Raw genomic sequence first — 22,285 nt, 5'->3', positions numbered from 1 at the left:
CAGAAATGAACTTTGTTAGGCTTGCGCAAGGTCAAACTGTAAAGATCCTATATGGTCATTCCATACATGTTCAGAGGAGAGGAGAACATTTTGCAGGCGACCAGACGGCTATCTCATGTACCTTTGACACAGACGTATAGGTAAAGACATAAAAATATATGTTTGCTCTTAAAACACATGGCCTTTATTGCTCTCGTCCGGTTTCATCACCTTTACAGTGCACAGAGAGGTAGCTGATGAAAAGAGGAATTAGGGGCAGTGAAAGAACATGGATATAATCTGAAGAGGAAGGGGTGTAGTTGAAGGGTGTCAAGAATGGCGTAAAAAGCTGCCGAGAGGGGAAGAAGGGAAAAACAAAAGAGTGGTGGACAGCTTTACACTGCAGCACCCCATTCTAGATTACATTAGTGGCAGCTGCTTCCTTTGTGTGGTTTTATGGCCAGGCACCAAGAAAAAGCTGCTAAAATTTCATTTAATCTGCTGCAGAAACTCAAGTGTCTGTCTGTACGCCACTCAAACAAGGGGGCCTAAAAGCACAATGCTCTCGGATAACTGAGGCAAAATAACACTAATAATATCTCTGTCCGTGGCCATACAAGCAGACATTTTGTGTAACCAAAGAGGGCCTGCCTGTGCCGCCGGTGCATGGGAAACTGGCCCACTCACCCAGTCCAGGGGCAAGCCCTTAATGGTGGGTGAGGGAGCCAGACAACGTCCCCCTTCTTCCCTCCTTCTCTCCCCTCTTTATCTCCACCTCCTGTTCATCCTTCCAAGTCATTAGCTTATGTTAATCGGTAAAACTACCAAGAGTGACCCCCAATTTCATTTAGTATGCCACTATACTTAACACCAGATGACGACGCAGCTGGTACAAGTGATTTATTAAAGGTAAAACTAATTGTATGAGGGAGCCTATATTTGGTGATGATATCTATCAGTTGCATACAGTGCAGAATGTGATTTAATAAAATCCAATCTTCGTGAAAGGAATTCCCATTAAAATAATTATCTAAATTCATAATCAAAATAGATTTTTGGAACACTCTCTCACTCTTCAGTTCATACTTTGTATTCTATGTTGAAATGTGCTTTGTAACAGTAATGTTTTTACCATGTGAGCTCTAGACGCCAAAAGACTTTCACCAAAAACCTAAGTCCATACAGTGGCCCAAAGGCTAATGGGATCCTAACCATAATTAAACAAGCCACAAACAAAATGATCCAATAAAGAGTCATACCAGCATTATCCTTTAAAAACAAATGCTATATCTCAACTGCCTCTCAATATCCTGCTCTTAAAGTCCCAGATACCCAAAAGTAAACACGAAAAAGCCCCCACAACGTCCTGCTGGCTGCATTAGCTCGATGCAGGGATGAAGCTTTGACAGCGGTGGTAACTGACAGAAAGCAGAGGTACAGGCAGCGGTTAGGGCCAGCTTCCTTCCTGGGCTTTGGGTTCACAAAGCGGCGTGTCCACGTACGTCCACATACATTCAGATCAACTGTGGGGAAGAAGGGGGGGTTGGAAGAGAAGGGTCTGTTGCCACTGCTGCCGTAGCTCAAGGCTAGAAGAGGAGGAGATGCAAGGGGCCCCTTTCCTTCGACCTCTCAGATAATAAGATGGCATGAGTGAGGAGAGCTAAAGCGGGATGGGGGAGGAAGATGGAACTGAGAAGAGCCAGTTGGTCAAAGCACTATGCAAAGATAGCAAAGATAGGGAGGTGGGGAGGGGAGGTGACTGTCCGAACCAGATCTCTGCTCCTTCCGTCTGAATTGGGCAGACTACAGATGAGGAAAGTAAGCTCGGGACCTTTCTCCCAGCCGGTCTTACTGGAAAACTGCTCATCCTCTCGGGTTCAGCTTAAGCTTAAGAGACTGACACCAGTGTGTGAGAATAATGACAATGAAGTAAGGACACCATATAAGTGGAAGCATTTGTCATACCTAGGGTTGGGTATCGTTTGAATTTCCACGATTCTGATTCCGATTCCGATTCCACTTTTCGATTCCGGTTCTTAACGGTTCTCAATTCCGATTCTTTGAGGGGCAGGGTAAAAAAATGATACATGCTTCTTCCACCAAAAAAATTACATTTATTCGAGAAACTTTTACACAGGTTAGTTTACAGTAATATTCACATTAATCAGTCTGTTTATATTCACTGCTATGTAACTGTAACCTGAGAACCACTGAAGCTACAACAGTGCAACAGTCCAACTTTTAAAGAACAGTTCTTGTTGAGAAAAACAAGCATATCTGCCTTCTCAGGGATACCGGGAAGAAATGTTTGAACATTTTAAAGTAAAATGCTTAAATCTGGTGCACTTGAAGCAGAATTACTAGAGACTAGATCTAGGGGGTACAACTCTAAACACCCATATGAAAAAGATCGGTTTACATTTTAATAATCAAATAAGTATGTGAACATAACCAGTAACCTACCATAGCCAATAACAAATACATGTAACGTATTTTATTTTTGTTGTTCATTCATATCTTATTTTACTATTTTATGTATGCATATGTTTTTATCTCTCCAGTTTAAAACGATATGTCTGGTTTACTGTCCTATAGTATACATTGGAATGATTTCAAACCTGTTTTATTCCAATGATTATAAAGGAGTGCCTTGGAAATATGTGTTTACATAAATTGTGATCAAAACGTTTGAGACCCACTGAGATAACTAAGGCTAAAGTTAACTATCTAAATACTCAGAGTCCTTTACCTCACTGAGCCTCTCAGTCTGACTGGAGAGGACTCTCCTCCACATCATTGTAGAAACATCTTCTTCTTCCGTTAGAGCAGCTAGCACCAGATGCTAATAACAACAGCGCGTACCGGTGCACCCTCCCTTTTTCCCTCGCTCGCTCCTACGCTCACTCGCACTTTGGCTGTGAGCTGCGGGTGCCAGATAAGCCAACATCCCCCATTTGCATTACTTACAGCGCCCATCGTACAGGGCAAATGAAAAGTGTAACCGGGATGAAAAGGGTGTTACATTTACTTAATTATGAATGTTGTTACATCAAGGCCGAAAATTAGGATGAGCCCCAACGGTCAAAACATTGTTTTCCCTCCCAGAGCTGTCAGCGCAGCGCCTCCACAGATCTGGCGCCCTAGGCGAACATGGTTACGCTGTAGGAAGTGTAGGTACAACGCTACATTTCCCGCCCCGCTGCAGTCATACAGTAGGCTACGGAGAGCGGCGAGAAACATTTCCTCAGGCATCGAAAAGCGGAACCGAAATTCACATTTCTAAATGATGCCGTTGGAATCGAAATGTTGGAACCGGTTCCGAACCGGAACCGGTTCTCGGTACCCAACCCTAGTCATACCTAGTGTAGACAGACAAGTTCTTCACTGTCAAATGAACACAACATTCTTTGAGTTTTGCTACTTGTTGAGCACATTGAGTTATTTGCTTTTGGGGCTTTGTTTTTTTACAGAGATGTAAACAAGACGAAAGTCTTTCTCTGGTCTGCATCCCCTTAACAATTGTATGTTTTGAGCTGTACTGTACTGTACCGAATATACAAGCTGTTAATAAACTTTTCAATCAATCAACAGAGCATGTTATTAGTGCTACACCTTTGGTCATACTAAAAGCACTACTTACTCTGAGGCTAAAAGGGATTGAATCCCTTTCATGGCAAGAGTTAGATATAAAGTTTGATACCATTCTCATTCATATATGTCCGGTAACAATATAGAGCCAGCGGACAATTAGGCTAGCTTGGGTGGTATTGGGGAAAACACTTTCCTACAGGACACCAGGCTAGCTGTTTCCACCAATTTGAGTTGTAATGCTAAGCTATGCTAAGCTAGTTGGCTGCAGCTTCAGATTTCAAGTAGCCTACACACATGTGAGTGGTAAATACTGGATCATATACTCTACTACTATAAAAACCAAATAAGTTTGTTTTACAAAATAATGACAAACTATATTTTGAATCTCATTTCCTTTCTTGAGACAGGTCAGTAGAAAAGTACATTTGAATATGCCACAGCAATGCTATTGAGTCGATTTTAGCTTGTATTGCTCAGCAAAGGTTATAAATGAAGCAGTTGTAAATTGACCATGCTGACTCAGAAAATAATATGCAAATAGCCTTTCACCCTCGTCTATTCCCTGTAAAATAGTGTTTGCAAAAGGCAACTAACAGAGAAAATAACGTAAATTCAAAGGAAGAGCAACACAGAAAGCACAAATGAGTTCTAATGAAGACATAGCAAGCAGTGGAGTGTTGGGGGGGGGGGGGGGGGGGCAATAGGCGAGGGTAAATTAACCTCTTTAATTGGATAGTGGTAGCCCTCTTTGGACCTTGCAGTTGGATCCAGAGTGCTGACAGATGATGATGGCAGGCCTATTACAGGCAATCTGGCCCTGCGACTTGGCAGACCACAGCAGTACCAGAGCCTGGGGAGAACAGGGCATGTCCAGCATGGAAACACTCCCTGCCAGATCGCTCTCTGGCAGAGGAGGGCTTGCCTCAATAAAGGTATAAATAGAGAACAATTATCCTGGCACTTTGAACTACGGGGCAAAGGGTTGTCATACGGGAGTCTGGTTTCTTGTCTGATAACAAAATCCTACCTGGTCAAGAAAAAGGAGAAGGGCGCTGCTTTAATGAAAGACAAGGAACCAGTCTGACAGGTATGGGAGAGGAGGTGTGGTAGTGGAGACATGCACACTGAACAATTCACACACCATCTAGGTTCACAGTTCCAATGAACACATTTTTGTTTAGCTCTATACATCTGCCCGACATTTTCCGATGAGCCAGATGCAAGACATCAGAGAGGAAATGTTCTAGCCTGTGTGTGTGTGTGTGTGTGTGTGTGTGTGTGTGTGTGTGTGTGTGTGTGTGTGTGTGTGTGTGTGTGTGTGTGTGTGTGGTGTGTGTGTGTGTGTGTGTGTGTGTGTGTGTGTGTGTGTGTGTGTGTGTGTGTGTGTGTGTGTGTGTGTGTGTGTGTGTGTGTGTGTGTGTGTGTGTGTGTGTGTGTGTGTGTGTGTGTGTGTGTCAAGATGCGAAAGCCATGTATATGTCTGGGGATACAAGGAAAACAACCATCAAGGTCAGAGAGGCTGGAGTCTGTCCAAGCAATAGATATGCCCCTTCTTAACAGAGCCCACAGGCTAGATTTCATATTGAATATCAGGACCTGTATGCTCTTGGAGCCATTTTCAAACTGACGACTATTCACCTGACACCTCAAAGACTCAAATGATTGTTTGAGCAGAACAAAAATGTATTGTTTGCTACACCTTAGGGCCGCACCTGAGGATCGTTTTCATTATTGATTAATCTTCTTTCTCGATGTAATCATTGAGCCTATAAAATGTCCGAAAACATTGGGAAAAGTCAATACGTTTGGTGCATATCTACACCACTGGCTGCTGTATTGGCTTGGGGAATGAAGATTCAATGTGTTTCTTTGTCAGCCCAAAACCCCAAAGATACTCAGTTTATTGTGTTAAAAACTGAGAAAACTGTAAAATCTCCTTACTGGTGATTTTACTGGTAAATCAATCAAGCCCACTTCATGTCATGTTCTCCAGGTTAAACAAGTCGTTCATTGTCTCACTGTCCAGCAGACAGTTGATGTAATCCGGACGTGTGCTCTTTAACGCTGACCCCATTAGCCTGACGTCCATGGACCACTCTGGGTCACCACCGCTAAGACAAAGAATCAACCATCTTTACCTCTGTTCTTCTCCTACCTACCATCCTTTTTTCTTGTCGTCCATCTGCCAGTCTCAATGCACACCTTCTCTTTTTATGTCTATCCCTCTCTTTTGTATATTTGTCTTGCATTATGTATTCTAATGCATTTTGAACAAGGCACAGACAACATAGCAGACAACACAGGGTTGCTTTTAGTCACAACATGCAAAGAGTGCTACATGGAACTGTGTAAGTCCATTAAGTCTCACACTTTTATCTCTCTCACACACACACGCACACATACACACACACAATCAGCATCCTCTGTCTGCACTTCATGCACACAAAGTCTCGCTTGCAAATTTCTCACTCTCTCTTTGTATCTGTCGCTGTCCATACACACACATACACGCACGCAAGCACACATGCACACACACACATACACACACACCAGACACATGGCCGAAGAGAGCAGACTACCATCTGGGAGTAGTGGCCGGCTTTGTCTGGGGGGGTGAAAGCGCTAACACGACCCCCCTTTAACTCTCACACACACACACACACACACACACACACACACAACACACACACACACACACACACACACACACACACACACACACACACACATACACACTACCCTTGCAACGGCCCCCATCACCCTTCCCATCCAACTGCTCCAAGTGTGAGAGCTCTTCTCATACAATCTGCACATATACATATGCAAATTTGCAGGGGGGCATTATAAAAACAGCCATCATCACACGCACACACACACACGCACAGACGCGAGATATTTAGTTGGCTTCGGCACCAAAGTAGCCACGCAAGAGTTTTGGAAAAGGAAAACGTGTTTCTGAGAAATAGAGCAAGAGCTGCAGGGCTGGAAGAAAAGAGCACAGAGAAAAAGGGGAAGATGAAAAGAAGAACCTCCTTTATAAATAACAAATTAATGTGAGCATGTGTGAAATGCATGCAAATGGGATTGCATGCATTTACACGGAGACGCACAGAAACACATGCACACACAGACACACAAACATGCATTATCCATGTTTTGCCCCGCAGCATGCATGTGATGAATTTATACATGAAAACTCGCTCAATCAAGATGACACAAGATGCATCACAACTGTCCTTTAAATCAACATCACATGTGTAAGGGGGCCCTCCGAGACATTAACCATGATGCACCAGACATCAGCTGATTATGTGATTTTGACAGGTTTGTACATCCATTTATTCAAAAGGTTGTGGTTTTTTTTGGTTTTTTTAGGACACCAAAAGTATGTTTTTTGGGGTAATGCCTTAGTTTGAGGAATATCAATACACTGTGTTTATTGCTTTGACAGTGTGATGGCTATAGTTAAATGGCACCATATGTGTTTGGAATGGTTCTCCATGATCTCCCGAACCAATCTCCTGAGAAAATAAAGGCATGATTTAAAGCATAAAGAAAGTGTTAAGCATTGCGCAACCAAAATAGAATAAGGATAGTGCTTTTGTTTTCAATGTAAGTTACTTTCTAAAATAAAAGGCGGACTTAACAACCAGAGTGACTGAGTTGTACGTACTGAGCGATACAGTGTTTGTGTCACAGCGGCGCTAACAATAATACCACTTGGGGAGAAAATATGTATTTCCTTGTCTAGTTTAGGAGATATCTGATCCAAGAGCATGTGAATAAGCATTGAAATCTGAGAAAGCATTCAAGGCAACTTTTTGATATTCAACACCTTTTTTTAAAGCCAACCCTTCGTTTATACATTCATCACACGTGTGCATTCTTTAATGTAAACCATACGTCAAAGAATCAAGGGGAAATTAATGATATGATTTTGTGACTTGATGCTAGATGAATCAATTTTTCTTTTTTGTGTAGTGTACATTTATCATACTCAAAGACCACAAGGCCCTGAGCGAGGACAGAAAGCAGAAAATGGAGACACCTGCGAGGCTGGCTGGAAAACCGACACCTAATCCACTCCTTTTCTTACATAAACCTCATCATTGCCTTCAACAAAAGATTCAAACTTTCTAACAAATCACTTTTTTCACCTCAGCAGTTTATGTTGACTTCTGCTTTAGCGGTGATCGCATTCTCGACGTTTTAATTCATGTTATAACCATGTGTCAAAAACTCTAAACATCAACTCCATCGCGACAGGACACAATTCATTCAAGATGATAATGATATAGCCTGAACTGGGACTCAAATTAGGAATTTCTACAGTCCTGCGAAGATGAACTCTCGGTTTCCTCGTGTTCCTCAGATGTGACAGAGCTTTCTGATCTGCCATCTCGAGGCGGGGTTTGTGCGTGAGCTGAAAGCATTTGAAGTGGAATGGCGAACAGCCTGCTCTCAAAACACAAGGGACACATCCCAGTCGTAATTAGGAGAGGATCCGCGTCCATATTTTATGGCATACACAGAAACAAACACATTCACAGACACGATCTCCATTACTGCCACATGTGTACATATATGATCCACGGGCATATTCTACTCATGTAACGCTGAGACAAATAGAAGATTTGTCACCCACACGACATAACGGCCCATTATGAACATCTTCTATATCGAATTCTCCACCCTAGTTTTCAGCACTCTCATGTTTGCTGTAATGTTTTCTGTACACAATAGCAGCGACGGCCTTTAGCTCATGTTGCCCCATCAAGAGGAGCGCACCAACAACAACCAAACACTCTCCCCTCCTCTTCCCACCCTGTTTACGAGCAGATCCGTTCGTCTCTCACTTTGTTCCCACGCTCCCTCCCTTCTTTTTTCTCTCCTCTGCATTGTCCTGTGCCCTCAGGTTAGAGGTTCTCTCTGTTTCCTCCTCTAAAGCCTGGAAAACGGAGGAGGACGAGAGGAGGCGAACTAAATAGAGTGAGAGAAAGAGCGAGACGAGGGCCGGGCGACAAGGCCTGTCCGTCTGCCTCTTCGGCCTGGCTGGCTTACCAGTCTTAACCGGTTCTGACATAGGTGAACCGGAGACGTGTCCTCTTTCGTCTCCGGACAAAAACGAAACCGTGGTGGCATTCCATCCCCAGTCAGCAGGTACCAGGGAAGTGTGCATCCATGTGTGTGTCTGTGTGCATGTGTGTGTCTCCCAAGACCTTTGAGGACTGGACCATTGCCAAGTTCATCTGTTAATGGACAGCTACTAGGAGAGCTGCCCCTCCCCCCCTTCCCCTCCTCTCTGTCCCTCCAGCCTGCTCACGACCCCCCCTTAACCTCCCCAACCCCCAGCCAGGCCTGCCCAGATACAGGCCCTCACTCTCCCTCCTCCTCCTCCACTCCCTTTCTCCCTGAAAGCTATATCATTCCCTTTCTCCCTCTCCTCCTCCTCCTCCTCCTCCTCCTCCTCCTCCTCCTCCTCCTCCTCCTCCTCCTCCTCCTCCTCCTCCTCCTCCTCCTCACTGCCCCCAACACTCTGGGCTTCTCCTATTCAAGATAAACAGAGTGCTTCAAGTTCAGGGGACACCCTGGGACCCTTTAACAAAGCCATCTATCATGCTGTCTGCCTGAGACTCCTTTGGCCATAGTGGGCTCTGCTGCTACGTTTCTCCCTCAATCTTTGTGTGTGTGTGAACATACACAGGCTGGACATACAGCCAGCAGGCCGCTTACTCTGACTAGCTATTTGCTCTAGTTGATCCCAAAGCTGGACAATTTCCCCATTGTGTAAATAGCCCCCACCAAGACTTGGGGAAAGACAACCCCTCCCCTGCCAGTGCATCCCTCCCCTCTCCTGTTAAAACGAGACAAACTCATGACATGAAGGCACGCCACGGAGCGCGGAGCAGCGCGCACGCGTGGGCCACTTTCTCTCCACACCTCGGAGACGGACTCCGCTGACCCCTCTCCGATCCCCCTGAAGTCAAACTGCGGGACGATTAAGCAAACTGTCAACAGCTTAATAGTCTGGGAATAAGAGACTGACGGACAGTATAGGGCTAGGAGCTGTGTGTAAACACTACAGAGATTATGAATGGTACACAAGAGGGGGGAAGAGAGGCAGAAACTGAGAATGGGAAGAGGGAAAAGCTTTCCTATCCTGCAACATTTATGGATTCAATTGTATCTAGGTAGCCTTTTTTGGGCACTTAAGCACAGGTCGGCTGAATGGAAATATTCTGTGGCAGGGCTTTTCCCAAGTGATGGTATCCCATGCATTATGTTCTGCTCATTACGGGGGGCAGCAAGTAGAGAAATATAGACATCACTAGGGGAAATCATTGTGAATTGTCACAGACTGACTGAATGATAGAGATTTTAAGTTATAATCAGTGTCTAGTTTGGTTATGCATAGACAGCTAAAAGTAATGCATTCTCATAAAAACATATACCTTCATGAAGTGTTTTTTGGTTTTAAATTATATTGAAAGATATTCAGTTTAATATGTTACCAAAACTCCTATTTGAGAGACTGATCACAACATTTGCTGCAATTAATCAATTGTCAAAATAGTTGAGAGATTCTTTTGTCGATTGATTACTCGACCGAACATAGCAGCCCTGGCGGAGTTAACATGTTCTTAAGTGCAATGCCATGGTTCCTGTTGGGGCTAACGATGTAACATTTGGCATTCATTATTCATTTTGCTCTTAAATAGTTAAATAAAGTCTAATTTAAAAAATGTGTTGTTGTTGCTTTGTTTCCACCCATGCTGGAAGAGTTCCAGAAGTCATGCTACGTCCAGCGCAGGCAAACTGCTGGCTCCTCTTCCCACCCAGCGCTGACTTGGCCTATTTCAGGAATATTTACAAGTGAAGGTACATGTAGTTAAGGGGCCAGCGAGTTTCCTGGCTAACAATCGTGACACCAAAAGCTCCCTCAAAGCCTGGGAGGGAGACTCACGTCATGATCACACTAACACTCGCACGCATTTTCTATCCCTCTTCCACTCCATTTTCTTTCCAGCTTGTCCTCATGTCTCTCTCCGACACACAGCAGCCCCAAAAGCCCAACAGCTGCTGTCCTCTCCAGCCTGCTAGAGAGGGGGAGAACCGGCCTGCTGGTTTTAGAGCGCTAAATTATCCATTAGATGTTATCAAGTTGTAGCGATGCCATTCTGCTAGGAGCCATCAATCTTTCATAAGTCCCAGGCACGGCGTGCATTGGGATGCACTAGCAGAACCTCCCCCCCCGCTCCCAGCATACCCCCCCCCCCCCCCCATCCAACTCACGGAACTGCACGCAAACTTGGACAAGTACACACAGTCAGGCGGACCGTCAACAAATACCCATGCTGACATAAATGCATCCAGGTACACGCTCTTGCACTCAAGCTCAGCGGAAACAAGCCGCACGGAGCTTGTTTGGGAAACATCCAGTTCTTCATTGATTTATCACATTGTGTCTTTCATCCCCCTCGAGCTCACCCTGCTTTCCTCCCGAAACAAAACTAACATGTTGTGCCGGGCATCCAAAATGACGCTGCCTGTTTCATTTTTCTCTTCTCCTCGCCTCTCCCTCCCTCCCTCCGCTTCTTACCGTGGCCTGGCAGGCAGGCAGGGCAGACATGTTCAGAATGCGCTCCGGTAATGGGCTAATCAAAAATGCAAAACAATTGGCAATTACCGTGCAGGGCCCTAATGGTCATTAGAATTTACAACAAGGTAATGAACTGAGAGTCAGCTCAGTCCATGCATATTCATAAAGCAATCAGGCCTTTGAAGATTAAAGAAGCGCTTCAAATTTAAATGAGGGCGCCAGCATGTTATCAGTGAGATTCAGCCTGTGAAGGTAAAGGGTGCCTGGGACAGGAGTGTGCATTTATGAATATGCGTGCATGTGTGTGGCTGTGTGCGATGAGGGTTGGGGGTCAGTTTGGTGTGGGGGGATGGATGGAGTGGAGGTGTGAGAATGTGCATTTGTGTGTGTGTGGGTGCATCTGTGCATAAGTGATGATGTGTCGATCTCATTGGTGTGCCAACTCGTGCCTGCATGCCTTTGTGCAAAGCAAACTGCGGCACACAAACACCCACCATATAGCCTAAAGTGATTCTAATAACCAAATGAACACTCTCTTAAAAAATGAATGAGGCCCCCATCTTCTGATCATCGTTTAAAAGACGTGGGATTTGAATCTAAGATCAAATGTAACTTGAGCTATTAGGAGGCGATGAGCTTTTTGAACACAAACCCCTCGAGGAATACAGCGAGCGATTAGTATACATTCATGAAAAAGTGCAGCGGTAGACATGGTTTGCATGCGCATGGACACGCTAAAGCACTCGAGGTCTTTCGCGCACACACACAAAGAGAGGGCTGTGGGTTTTCACAAGTGTAACGTCACACACAGGGGCCCTCTCTGTCCTGTATCTCTCCGGTGGAGATAAGGCCGGCGAAGACACAGCTGTAGACGACCACCCATCCACACACAAAATGTACAAACACACTCACACCCACAAAGACACGCACATTGTGACAGGCCGAGCCCAGCGCTGGGACCTACAGCGGGACAGATAGGAGTGGAAGAAACATTATAGAGACAGATAGTGACCAGGATCAGTGGGTTCAGACCAACGCGAGGCCCTCGTCACAGTCCCATGGCCTCAGCATTATCACCATGGGTGTGAGAAAGACAAAGCAAAGGTCCTTCAGCACCACAGCTTTAAATGCTACAGCCACAATAGGAACAGGTTGAACTGACCTGTTCAGTACAGAAGGTGATAATACGATAGAGCAGATGTGGGACCAAGTCCAAAGTCCTTAACTTTGATTTCCATAAACAAGTCATAATGAGCTATTCCCTCATTCCCCAGCACTTTTTGCGAACTGCATGGTTTTTGTACTTGATCAAACTTATCTTTGGTGTCATTGGTGCACGACCCAGTTCTTCATTGTTCTCTCCTGGACCTGCATGCTGTGAGACTTGTTCAAACAAAGTGGATCTGGGGTGATGACACATTTGAATGAAAACTTTTTTGAATCTTTGGGCTTTGGGGAAAGCATGTTCAAGTTAAAAGTCCAAGTTAAGTCACAAGTCATTAGTGGTAAAGTCCAAGAAAAGTTGTAAGTCTTTTTTGATTTTGTCAGGTGGAAAATCATCAAATGTGTGACTCTGAGATACAGACCCTCCGTTGCAGAAAATAATCAAATCTGAACAAGTTTCAGTCAGTGAGGCCTTGAGTAAAAAAAGGGGAGATTTTTTAGAAAAGAAGAAAACTGACCTTGTTAAAATCTGTTCCAGTTCTAACCCCGTTCTAACCTGCCTACTTCGAAAATACCACTTCTGTCCTTTTTGCTCTCATCCGCCACTTCCTGAGCTACAGCTGTTATCACATACACTTTTTCTTCTCTGTTTCTGTTCTGTCTAAAAATAAAGTCATTAACCTGCAGGTGGTGAAGCCGGCGGCTGGCGTGACAGGCCCTGACGCTGTCAGGTGACCCCCGACCCTGCGATGTGACTGCCTGCCACGCTATTGACAAGACAGCGGCAAGACACGCTTATTTCTGAGGATGATTTTTTTCATCCTGCGTGATGCTGTCTTGGACAAACAAGGTTGTTTCTGTCGTATGGCTTTGTTTGACAGTAGGTAAAGGGGATTGAGGGAAGCAGAAAATGTATGTGTTTGTGTGTCTTGCTCTGCTGCCAAATCTGTGAGAGTGAGAATGAGTGGAAGTTGGAAGGCCTTTAAGAGGTGCAGACACGCTAATGTTGCCAAAAGTTTACAATCCCTCGAGACAAACTACTGGAACGATGCGAGGGGGGAGAGAGTTTGAGTGAGACGGAGAGGGAGAGATACAGAAAAGGAAAGAAGAGACAGAGACAGGGGGGAAACGGAGGGGAGGGGGCTGAAATAAGTATCATATGTTTCTGACAGATCTCATCAACTCACAACACATCATGGGGCCTCTGCCACAACACATTTATTACAGACAAAACACAGGTTCACAGGAGGGGGTTTACACTGTATTGGGGGGCATTGTGGTATCCAAAAAACGGACATGTGTGTGTGTGTGTGTGTGTGTGTGTGTGTGTGTGTGTGTGTGTGTTGTGTGTGTGTGTGTGTGTGTGTGTGTGTGTGTGGTGTGTGTGTGTGTGTGTGTGTGTGTGTGTGTGTGTGTGTGTGTGTGTGTGTGTGTGTGTGTGTGTGTGTGTGTGTGTGTGTGTGTGTGTGTGTTCAGGTGCATGCATTTGCCTCTTTTTGTGTGCATGTTTGTGTGTGTATTGCATACTTGCACTAGCCTCCACCTGAATGGCCTGAGGCTGTGGTACCGGGGTTCTTAGAAGACAAACAGAGACACAGGAAGCCCGAGTCAGGAGCCCTGAGGACAGCACACACACATACCTACCCTTAAGTACACACACACATACACTCCCACTGTCAGTCACACACATAGCAGCCACCTCACCATAAGTCCTGCTTCCTAAACCCACAAAACATTGCTTTAACACACCTCCTTCTACCTCCCTCACACACACACACACATATTTAGGCCCAGCCCGTCCCTCAGGCCCTGCGCTCTGTGCCAAGTCTGGCCTGGCATGGTCCACAGAGGGGTGTCCTCAGACGAGGCTTGCCAAGTCAAAGACCCTTTCATGTTCAGCCTGCACGCCCAGAGTAGTAAAGCTTTAACAAACAGCGCGACACACACTCCTTCGCACACACACACACGGAAAGCTATAAACAGTTTAAGTGGTCAAAACCACACTGGAACACGTGCACACATATGCACATACATTACTTTAACACTCGACATGTAAACATCCACTAGACTTCACTCCAATGCAGCCACTAACACTGAATCCAACAACAAAGACTTCGCCGACAAATATTTGTGGGTGATAAAAGCCCGGCGTTCGGAATACAAAAAGTGAAAAATTCATCCTGAAAAAGCATTCCTGTTCACCTTCATTACAACTTAGTGGAATCTGAAAATAGTCACTGATTTTTATCTGAGCCCTGAGCTACTTTAGGATCAAATTAGAGTCAGCTTTTCACAGACAATGGATGCTGATAATATTAGCCAGTGTCCAATAATTACAATAGCATGCATCTGGGCCTTTTCAGTATCAATTAAAGTGATCACCGAAACAAAGGCGCGCACACCACATGTGGACTCACAAAGCACACATTGGAAAAAGATATCACTACCAAGTAGCCCCCCCCGCCACACACACACACACACACACACACACACACACACACACACACACACACACACACACTCCCCATGGTCTGCCCAGCCCCCCAGTTCTGCCTGACAGATACCCAGTGAGTACATGTGTGTGCTTATGAGGGAATGGAGGGGGGGTTGGAGAAAGGTGGCACGGTGCCAACGCAGAGCCTGCTAAATACCTTTGTCTCCACAATACACAGGGACAAACAGGACAGGCAAGCTGCTGCATGAAGACGCAGAACAGCCACACTGAGGTGTTACGAGAAATGCCGCTTGGGCTGTTCCAATGTTTTCCTCCTCGTAGAGAAAAAAGGCAGAATAGGTGGCTGCCATAATTAACTCAGTATTGATTCAGAGTCCAGGTTACAATAGAGGCAGCGTGCTGGAAAGGAGGCAGAAGTGTGAGATAGTGGTCGATTTGAGTGGATACAATGGCCTCATTAACACACATGGCTACACTGGCGACAATGCAAGAGGTGCTAATGCTGGCATGTTTATATACAGCACAGAGTAATGTAGCAAAACGAGAATGTGGAAAGTAAAGACAAGAAAATGTGAAAAAGTTATAATTAGGGACATGATAAAGTCTACACAATGCATCTTAAATCATAACAATGAGAGGCATCTTGCTCTAATTACTCAAGAAGAGCAAACAATCATTCATTGCACTGATAGCAGTTCAGTGAGTGGGATAATGACTGTAAATAAAAACTATGAATCCACTCCACCAAAACGCCTTCTTAATAGTGATTATATCCCGTGACATAAATCCACTTTTACACCACACCGCTGTCACGTAGTTTGTGTGAGAAACCGTCATCTGCTCTTTTTCTGGGCCATCCATAATCTGGAGACAAGCGATGGTGTCCCTATGCATATCTTAAATTGTTTATCATGCAAATGATGGCACGCAGGCGGCTCTGCCCTCTCCTAACGGCCCACCGCTCCAGACAGCAGACCCCAGCCCCAGCTGCAGCCATGAGACTCCCAGACGACCTCAGCTGTCCCAAAGACGGAGACCGAGAGGCACGTCCTCATCTCCAGCTCTGGGAGTATTACAGACAACCCCCACCCCCCAACCCCCAGACCCCCAACACCTCTTGAGTACAACCATACTGGATGTCAACCCCTTTAGTCCAGCAGCTTCTTCACTAACTGAGACCATTAGTAGACCAATCAATAACGCCAGAACAGAAAATGAATTGCATCCATTTAGATAACCCATTCATCGATTGAAAGTAATCAATGAAAGTTATATTTTATGCAAAAATAGCTAAAATAGCTCAATTCTGTCATTTTAACTGAATATCTATACATTTTGGACTGACCAAACAAGACAATTAAAAACATTACACTTGATTTTTGAGAAACTTGGATTTACATTTTACCCTATTTCATGACATTTTAAAGACCAAAAGATCAATCAAATAATCATAGCTAGCAATCCTAAACCTGGCCAAGGCCCTTGTCTGTGTACGCTGCTGTCCACACAGAAATCAATCTGAGCCAAATGACATTTCAGGAGGAGGGTGGGGGAGTGGAAGGGTCACATTCATTTGAGTGTATATGCAGTGCAGCGGGATACAGTACATCTTTAAGGGTGGAACATATAATACACTGGCCTGGAATAAACTGGACATGAAGCCAGTGTGTGCAGGGACAGTATGTGTTCAGATGCCTCATCTCAGTGTCAGCGTCTGACTGAGCAGGGTGAGAGAACATGGCAGCTAGCATATGGAGCATGGGGTGGTGCGCTGGCACTGCCAGTCTGTATCCATCAATCTGTGACACAGAACGCAGAGGTGGGGGGGGGCTGGAGTTTATGGATATGTGCCTGATGTGAGGTACATCCTGAAGTGTAGCTCTATGGTCTTTTTTAGCCAAATATGTTGCAGGTTTAACCTTTTTCCTTTACACTCTATGTTCAATTTTGATTCTCATTCGAAATTCTTGATTTAGTAGATTAACTGAAAAAAGACAACCTATGGAAAGTAAGCTGTTTATAGTATTATGAGGTTTTTATTTGTATTTAAAAAGGTGTGTTCATCTAAGGTAACAAAAATAAAAACTTTTACTAAAAGGTTTTGGGATTTTCTCAATTCATGTAAAGAAACATTTTTATTTTAAACGGTAAACTATAAAACTGGTATTTTGTGTTGATTCTTTGAAAGATCGCACACTAATGGTTGTTGTGAAGGATTACAGTAGCAATATCTAAATAGGTAAAAAGTAGATTTTTGGAAATTGTGAATCGATTCAGAATCTTAGAAAATAAGAATCTTCTTAATCTTGCTTGTCTCTCATGTTTTCTTCGTCTAATGTTTTAAACGAGGAAATGTGTGTTACAATAACCCAGTCAGGTGAGATGTCCCAACAGGACACGGCCTCACTCCACGTCCACCCAAATGAATCCATTCATTACGGCACGCAGCCAATTCTAAAGAGACATAAAGCCTATAAATAAAGCTGTGCTCACAATGCTAGTGACCTTATGATATTATGTGAACTCTGCTGCATGGTGATCTAAATCAGCAAAGAAAAGCATGTTCAAACAGCTGACATGGCCAAGAGGCATTTTGGATGTGTTCGTGTGTGTGTGTGTGTGCGCGGGCATATCTGTGTGTGTGTGTGTGTGTGTGTGTGTGTGTGTGTGTGTGTGTGTGTGTGTGTGTGTGGTGTGTGTGTGTGTGTGTGTGTGTGTGTGTGTGTGTGTGTGTGTGTGTGTGTGTGTGTGTGTGTGTGTGTGTGTGTGTGTGTGTGCTCATAAGCAGGGCAGGCAGATGTTTAACAAACTGCACACTAATGAACAGTGGTCATTCTCTGTGTGAGAGGGCCAACAACAGATAACAGTGGTCCCTTTACAAAGCTGCAGCACAGACTGATACAGTACAGTAGTGCACATTATTGAGTGCTGCCCTCCGTGCATTTAGCCTGAATTGGTTTTAAATTAAATCTGCACAGACAATAAATCCCAAATCTGACACATGATATCGCCTCTGTTAAAAAGAAATGAATAAACACTCGAAAAGGGCGGTGTGAAATCAAACTCCTCTCTGTAAGGCCGGTCATAAGGGATCCACGCTTGTTTGCACAGGGCCTCATGTTTTCTCTACAGCGTCATTTAGCCCCGGTGGACAAACAACAAACCGACCAGCCGCCTTAAGAAGTCCTTAATTACTCAAATCAAGAAATATACTGACAATTAGTGGCTGCGGGGTTCCTCAAATAAACGCTTCTTCCTTGACACTTCGGCGTAATTACATTCCTTTCTATCTCTTTTTAATTTTAGCATCGGACTGAGCCACGCATATTTGAGGGACCGGGAGATATGGCGGTGTAATAAGCCAGGGAGGGGTAGAGATACATCTCTCACCACCACACGAGAGAGCGTGGAGGCCCAGGGATCTGAGCACATCTGTGAGGCAGAAACACACCAAGAGAAATCTTTTTTTTCTCTCTCCCTCTCTTCCCTAATCTGTTTCTTTGTCTGTGTGTCTTTTTCACTGTGTGCTAAAGGTTTCTCACAATCATTTTCAGCTCGGGCTGCTGTTCATGTGGGTCCACGCGCAGCTGAGGGAGATTCACAGCTCTTTAGTGCAGCGGCAGATATTTCACACTCTGGTTATGCAGATGGGATGCAGCTACCAGACGCAAAGAAAACACCAAAGGAAATCAGAGAAAGCAGTTGTCCCCTTTTGAAATAAACTCTCTATGAACTTTACGGAGTGTGACCAATCCCACACCATTAGACATTTCTTGTTTGATGCCAGCCATGTTGAGCGCACACTGTGTTTACCTGTGATATTCTCCTGCTTTGGGATTATTCCTTGCAAGGGTGCAGATAAACAATCCTCGTCCCGGGGCGATGCCACACCCACGTGGGGACGCGCCCTCCGTGGGTGCTGATGGTGGGTGCGCGAGTGCAAGGAGGACGTGGAGAGGGGTGAGGCGAGGGGGGAGGAGGGAGGCCTGTCCAGAGGTTTGTCCATACAGAGGCTCCCGTGGCACTGCCTCCGTTTGTGTTCGATGAACAGCAGGATGTCAGCCAGGGGGAAGCGGGAGTGGCACTGGCCGCAGGTCAGCAGGTCCTGGTCCCCTTTATGGGGCTCACCCTGACCCAAACCCAGCCTGGGGGAGTTCTGAGAGTCTTCCTCCAGTAAAACACCTGACAGTGGCTCAGCTGCACGGAGAAATAAAAGAGAACATTGTGAGATATGGTTCAGAGAGAGCTGGTAAACACATGTGTCAGGAGAGGCAAACGAATAGTACATTGCTACAATGTATTAAGACATCTACAGGAATCAGGTCAGGTTGTGTAAAAGTATTAGAAAAGAAGAAAGACAGCTGTACTTCGATAAGGACTGACATGTTCAGCTCGCAGGCAGCAGCCAAACGATTAAGTTTGCTTGACCCTCTTTATTGTGCTGCCAATCTCGCGTTTTTAATGAACCTAACACCTCTGAGAATCAAAAAATAGATTCTAATTTGAGTTCAAGATGATTGGACCCCATTTCGTTAAAAGTGCTGGGATCTCGTGAACCAAGGTTAGACATTGAGGGGTTGGATGTGGAGTAGGTCCCTGAAGTACCGGCAGAGAGAGAGAAGAGAGAGAAGAGAGCATTTTAAAAGAAGTAATCTAGCCACACGGTAAAGGACATTGGGCGCCCCGACTGGGATGTTGAGATAAGATGTGATGAATTCTCGCCGCCTAATTCAACCTTTAATTCCGTGTCGGGTCAGACGAGAAGGTGGCGAGGGACGACGCAGGATAGGCCCTGTTACCTGTATGTTTGGCTGCATTAAAGATGAGCGAATGTTTGCCCCTTTTTACTCAGGCTTATCTTAACCAGCTTATGCCACGGACATATAGGCCCGGGTGTGTGAGGCTGGGTGAAGTGGAAATATTTTCTTCAAACCAAATCATCTCATTTTGATGCAACGCCAGAGTGATGTGAATAACTTTGAAAACTTTAAATATAATCGTGTTTTGCAGACATCTGACTGCGGTTGAATTTAAAGCAGTTTAGGTCTCCCACTGGAGTGGGTCTGTTTCACTATCAGGAAAATGATTAGGCCGACTTGCCATTTCAGATTTGAATGGCTCCCTGTTATAACAGCTGAGTAATAGTTTCATTTTAGGGATTTTTTCTTTCATTGTCATTTTCACTTAATGTATAAAAATATAATAAAGTATTCCTTTGCTTTGTCACAGCCCAAACATTGCCCAAAAACAAGATTATGTAAATGTTGTCTCAAGTGTTTTGTTGTTAAAAAAATACAAAAATATATTTGTATGCAAAAATGAAGAACTCAAACGATATGGGTTAGAGCTTCAAATATAAATTATACAGGCTTGATACAATTCTAAAGTGCAAAGAAAGGTTTTTTATATATCTGTGTTCATTTGTAGATTTTTTTTTAATAGAAACACAACTGCTGGACTTTAAACACTGTTTGCGTGCATCCCCTTCTAATATAATGTACGTTCCACCTAGAACACACACGAGAATTACAAGCTATATCAAATATAAAAAGCAATTATTTCTGCTAAAACGATCCTCTGCATGTGTTTGGTCAAGCAGCATCACTGGGATAAAGTGGATCAAGTTCAAGTTCATAGTGGACTGTACACAGGAGGACTACAATCACATTGCGCCCCCCACTGGCAAACCTTTTGACAATTACCCCCCTCAAATGAAGGCATGCATGTTGCGAGAGCATAATTGGTTTTCAGCTAAATGGGAAAACAGCATGCAGATACACATTTACGACAAAAATAATTAGGGAGAAAATGAACACAGGAGCTCCTGATCTCCACTTAACTTTAAATATATTTAGAGACGTCTCGTTAGTGTCAGAGTATTATGTGAATGGAGCAGTTCCTGCTGAATAACAGAGGTATTGTGGGAAATAATTATCCGGCAAATATAAGATCCTATCAAGCAATTGATGCCCTGCAATGTTATCACACACGCGCGTAAAATCCACTTCCCTGATTTACTCTACACATAGTTGCAAAACAATATCGCGAACGGACATTCAGGTGGATTTAACACAACATGTGTAAATGACAATAAACTGCGGCGTTAAAAACATGAAGAAGCAGCAGATGTGCGGAATTGTGACACATAAACTATATTCCGTGTATTACGCACACGAGGTCTCCGCTGCGATGTGGACAAGTGGGCATGTAAACACCACTTCCCCGTGTCCAAAGCAGCTCTAACCTCTGCAAATACATCCTAACTAGAAACAGACAAACGGGCGTTGATGTGGTGGAATCGCTTCTCGTGCTTCAGCTGGAAACTTGCAGGAGGAACGGCAGCAGCAGGCTCGCGCTGCGTCCATATAGGCAAAGGTCTCTGGCCATAAAGCCCATGCATGCCCTTTAATGGCGAAAGAAACCTTGAAGGCAGCGTTATACAACACGGTAAACCAACACAAGTTAAAGCTCTCTGTCACGTTGTTTGAAAACTTCCACCAGATGATCCCGAAATCTATTTCAAATATGTTTTGGACATTTCACTCCGGACAGTGGTGTGTGTGTCTGTGTGTCCGGACCACCTATTCAAATTCCCCCAAGGAAGTTGCCCTGTGCAAGGAAAACAAGAGGTGGCTCGCTAACAGCTAAATGAAGTCAAATGAATGTCCACTTACGCGAAAACTCCCGTTTGCTCAAGTGCTGGGGTTTGCCTTGCTTTCGGCGAGACATGTTGCTTTAGTGGCGGCTTTTCAGCTGAGTTCACATTGGGAAATCCGTCCCTACAAAGGTAGACTCCAAATGAAATATCTTCATTGATGCGTCTGACATCCAAATAGGAGGGAAAAAAAGAAAAGGAAAAGAAAAGATGAACTGCAGATCACACAGAGGGTGAGGCGTCGCGCGCTACGGGCTGCTGTGCGGACCTCTTCATGACTTTTTTGCAAAGAGAGAGTGATGGGGGTACGGCGATACCCCCCTGAGCTGCAAGTTCAAGTGCGGACGTGACGTTCCTGCGAACTTGAACGTCAGGAGATGGACGGACTGAGACAGAGAAAACATGGGCAGGGCAAAGCCGGCCAGTGGGAGGGGGACAAGACGTAATAAAAAACCAATGGACACTCATTATGGACTACCTATGGAAGGAGGGGGAAGAGAGAGAGAGAGGAGAGACCCCGGAGACACCAATGGACAGAGGGGATCAAGGGGGCTGGGCTAAGGGAGGGAGGGAGATCGAGAGAGGGGGGAGAGAGAAAGATTGGAGGAAGTACAGGAGCAGCAGAAAGCTCGTGGAGCAAAGGAGGATCAACCCAGCTTTACTGACACATATTTAATATAGTATATTCTTATTTTCAGGCTGGGATACATTTCTGGTGGTCAATAACAACAACATGTTTGACTTCGGACTAAGTGTTTCCCATGGTTACAAAAAATGTAAATAGAGCAACCTGACCAACATTAATTTGAATATTTTAAAGGAATTGTAACATTAAAGTTGT

The 22,285-nt window shown here is 44.7% G+C and overlaps 1 protein-coding gene across 1 annotated transcript in view; it reads right to left on the bottom strand.

The window, feature by feature from the left end:
- Positions 1-21,872, bottom strand: part of bcl11ab (BAF chromatin remodeling complex subunit BCL11A b) — a 39,848-nt gene extending 17,976 nt beyond the window's left edge. Inside the window, 2 exon segments of the mRNA XM_034239063.1 lie at positions 18,603-18,986; positions 21,464-21,872. Of these exon segments, the coding sequence (XP_034094954.1) occupies positions 18,603-18,986; positions 21,464-21,518 (439 nt within the window). The 5' untranslated portion in view covers positions 21,519-21,872.
- Positions 21,873-22,285: the final 413 nt, after the last annotated feature.

The sequence above is a fragment of the Gymnodraco acuticeps genome, unplaced genomic scaffold (genome assembly GCF_902827175.1).
Source record: "Gymnodraco acuticeps unplaced genomic scaffold, fGymAcu1.1, whole genome shotgun sequence".
Taxonomy (NCBI): Eukaryota; Metazoa; Chordata; class Actinopteri; order Perciformes; family Bathydraconidae; genus Gymnodraco; species Gymnodraco acuticeps.
Note: the sequence above shows the minus strand (reverse complement) of the source record. Positions and strands in the feature narration are given on the sequence as shown.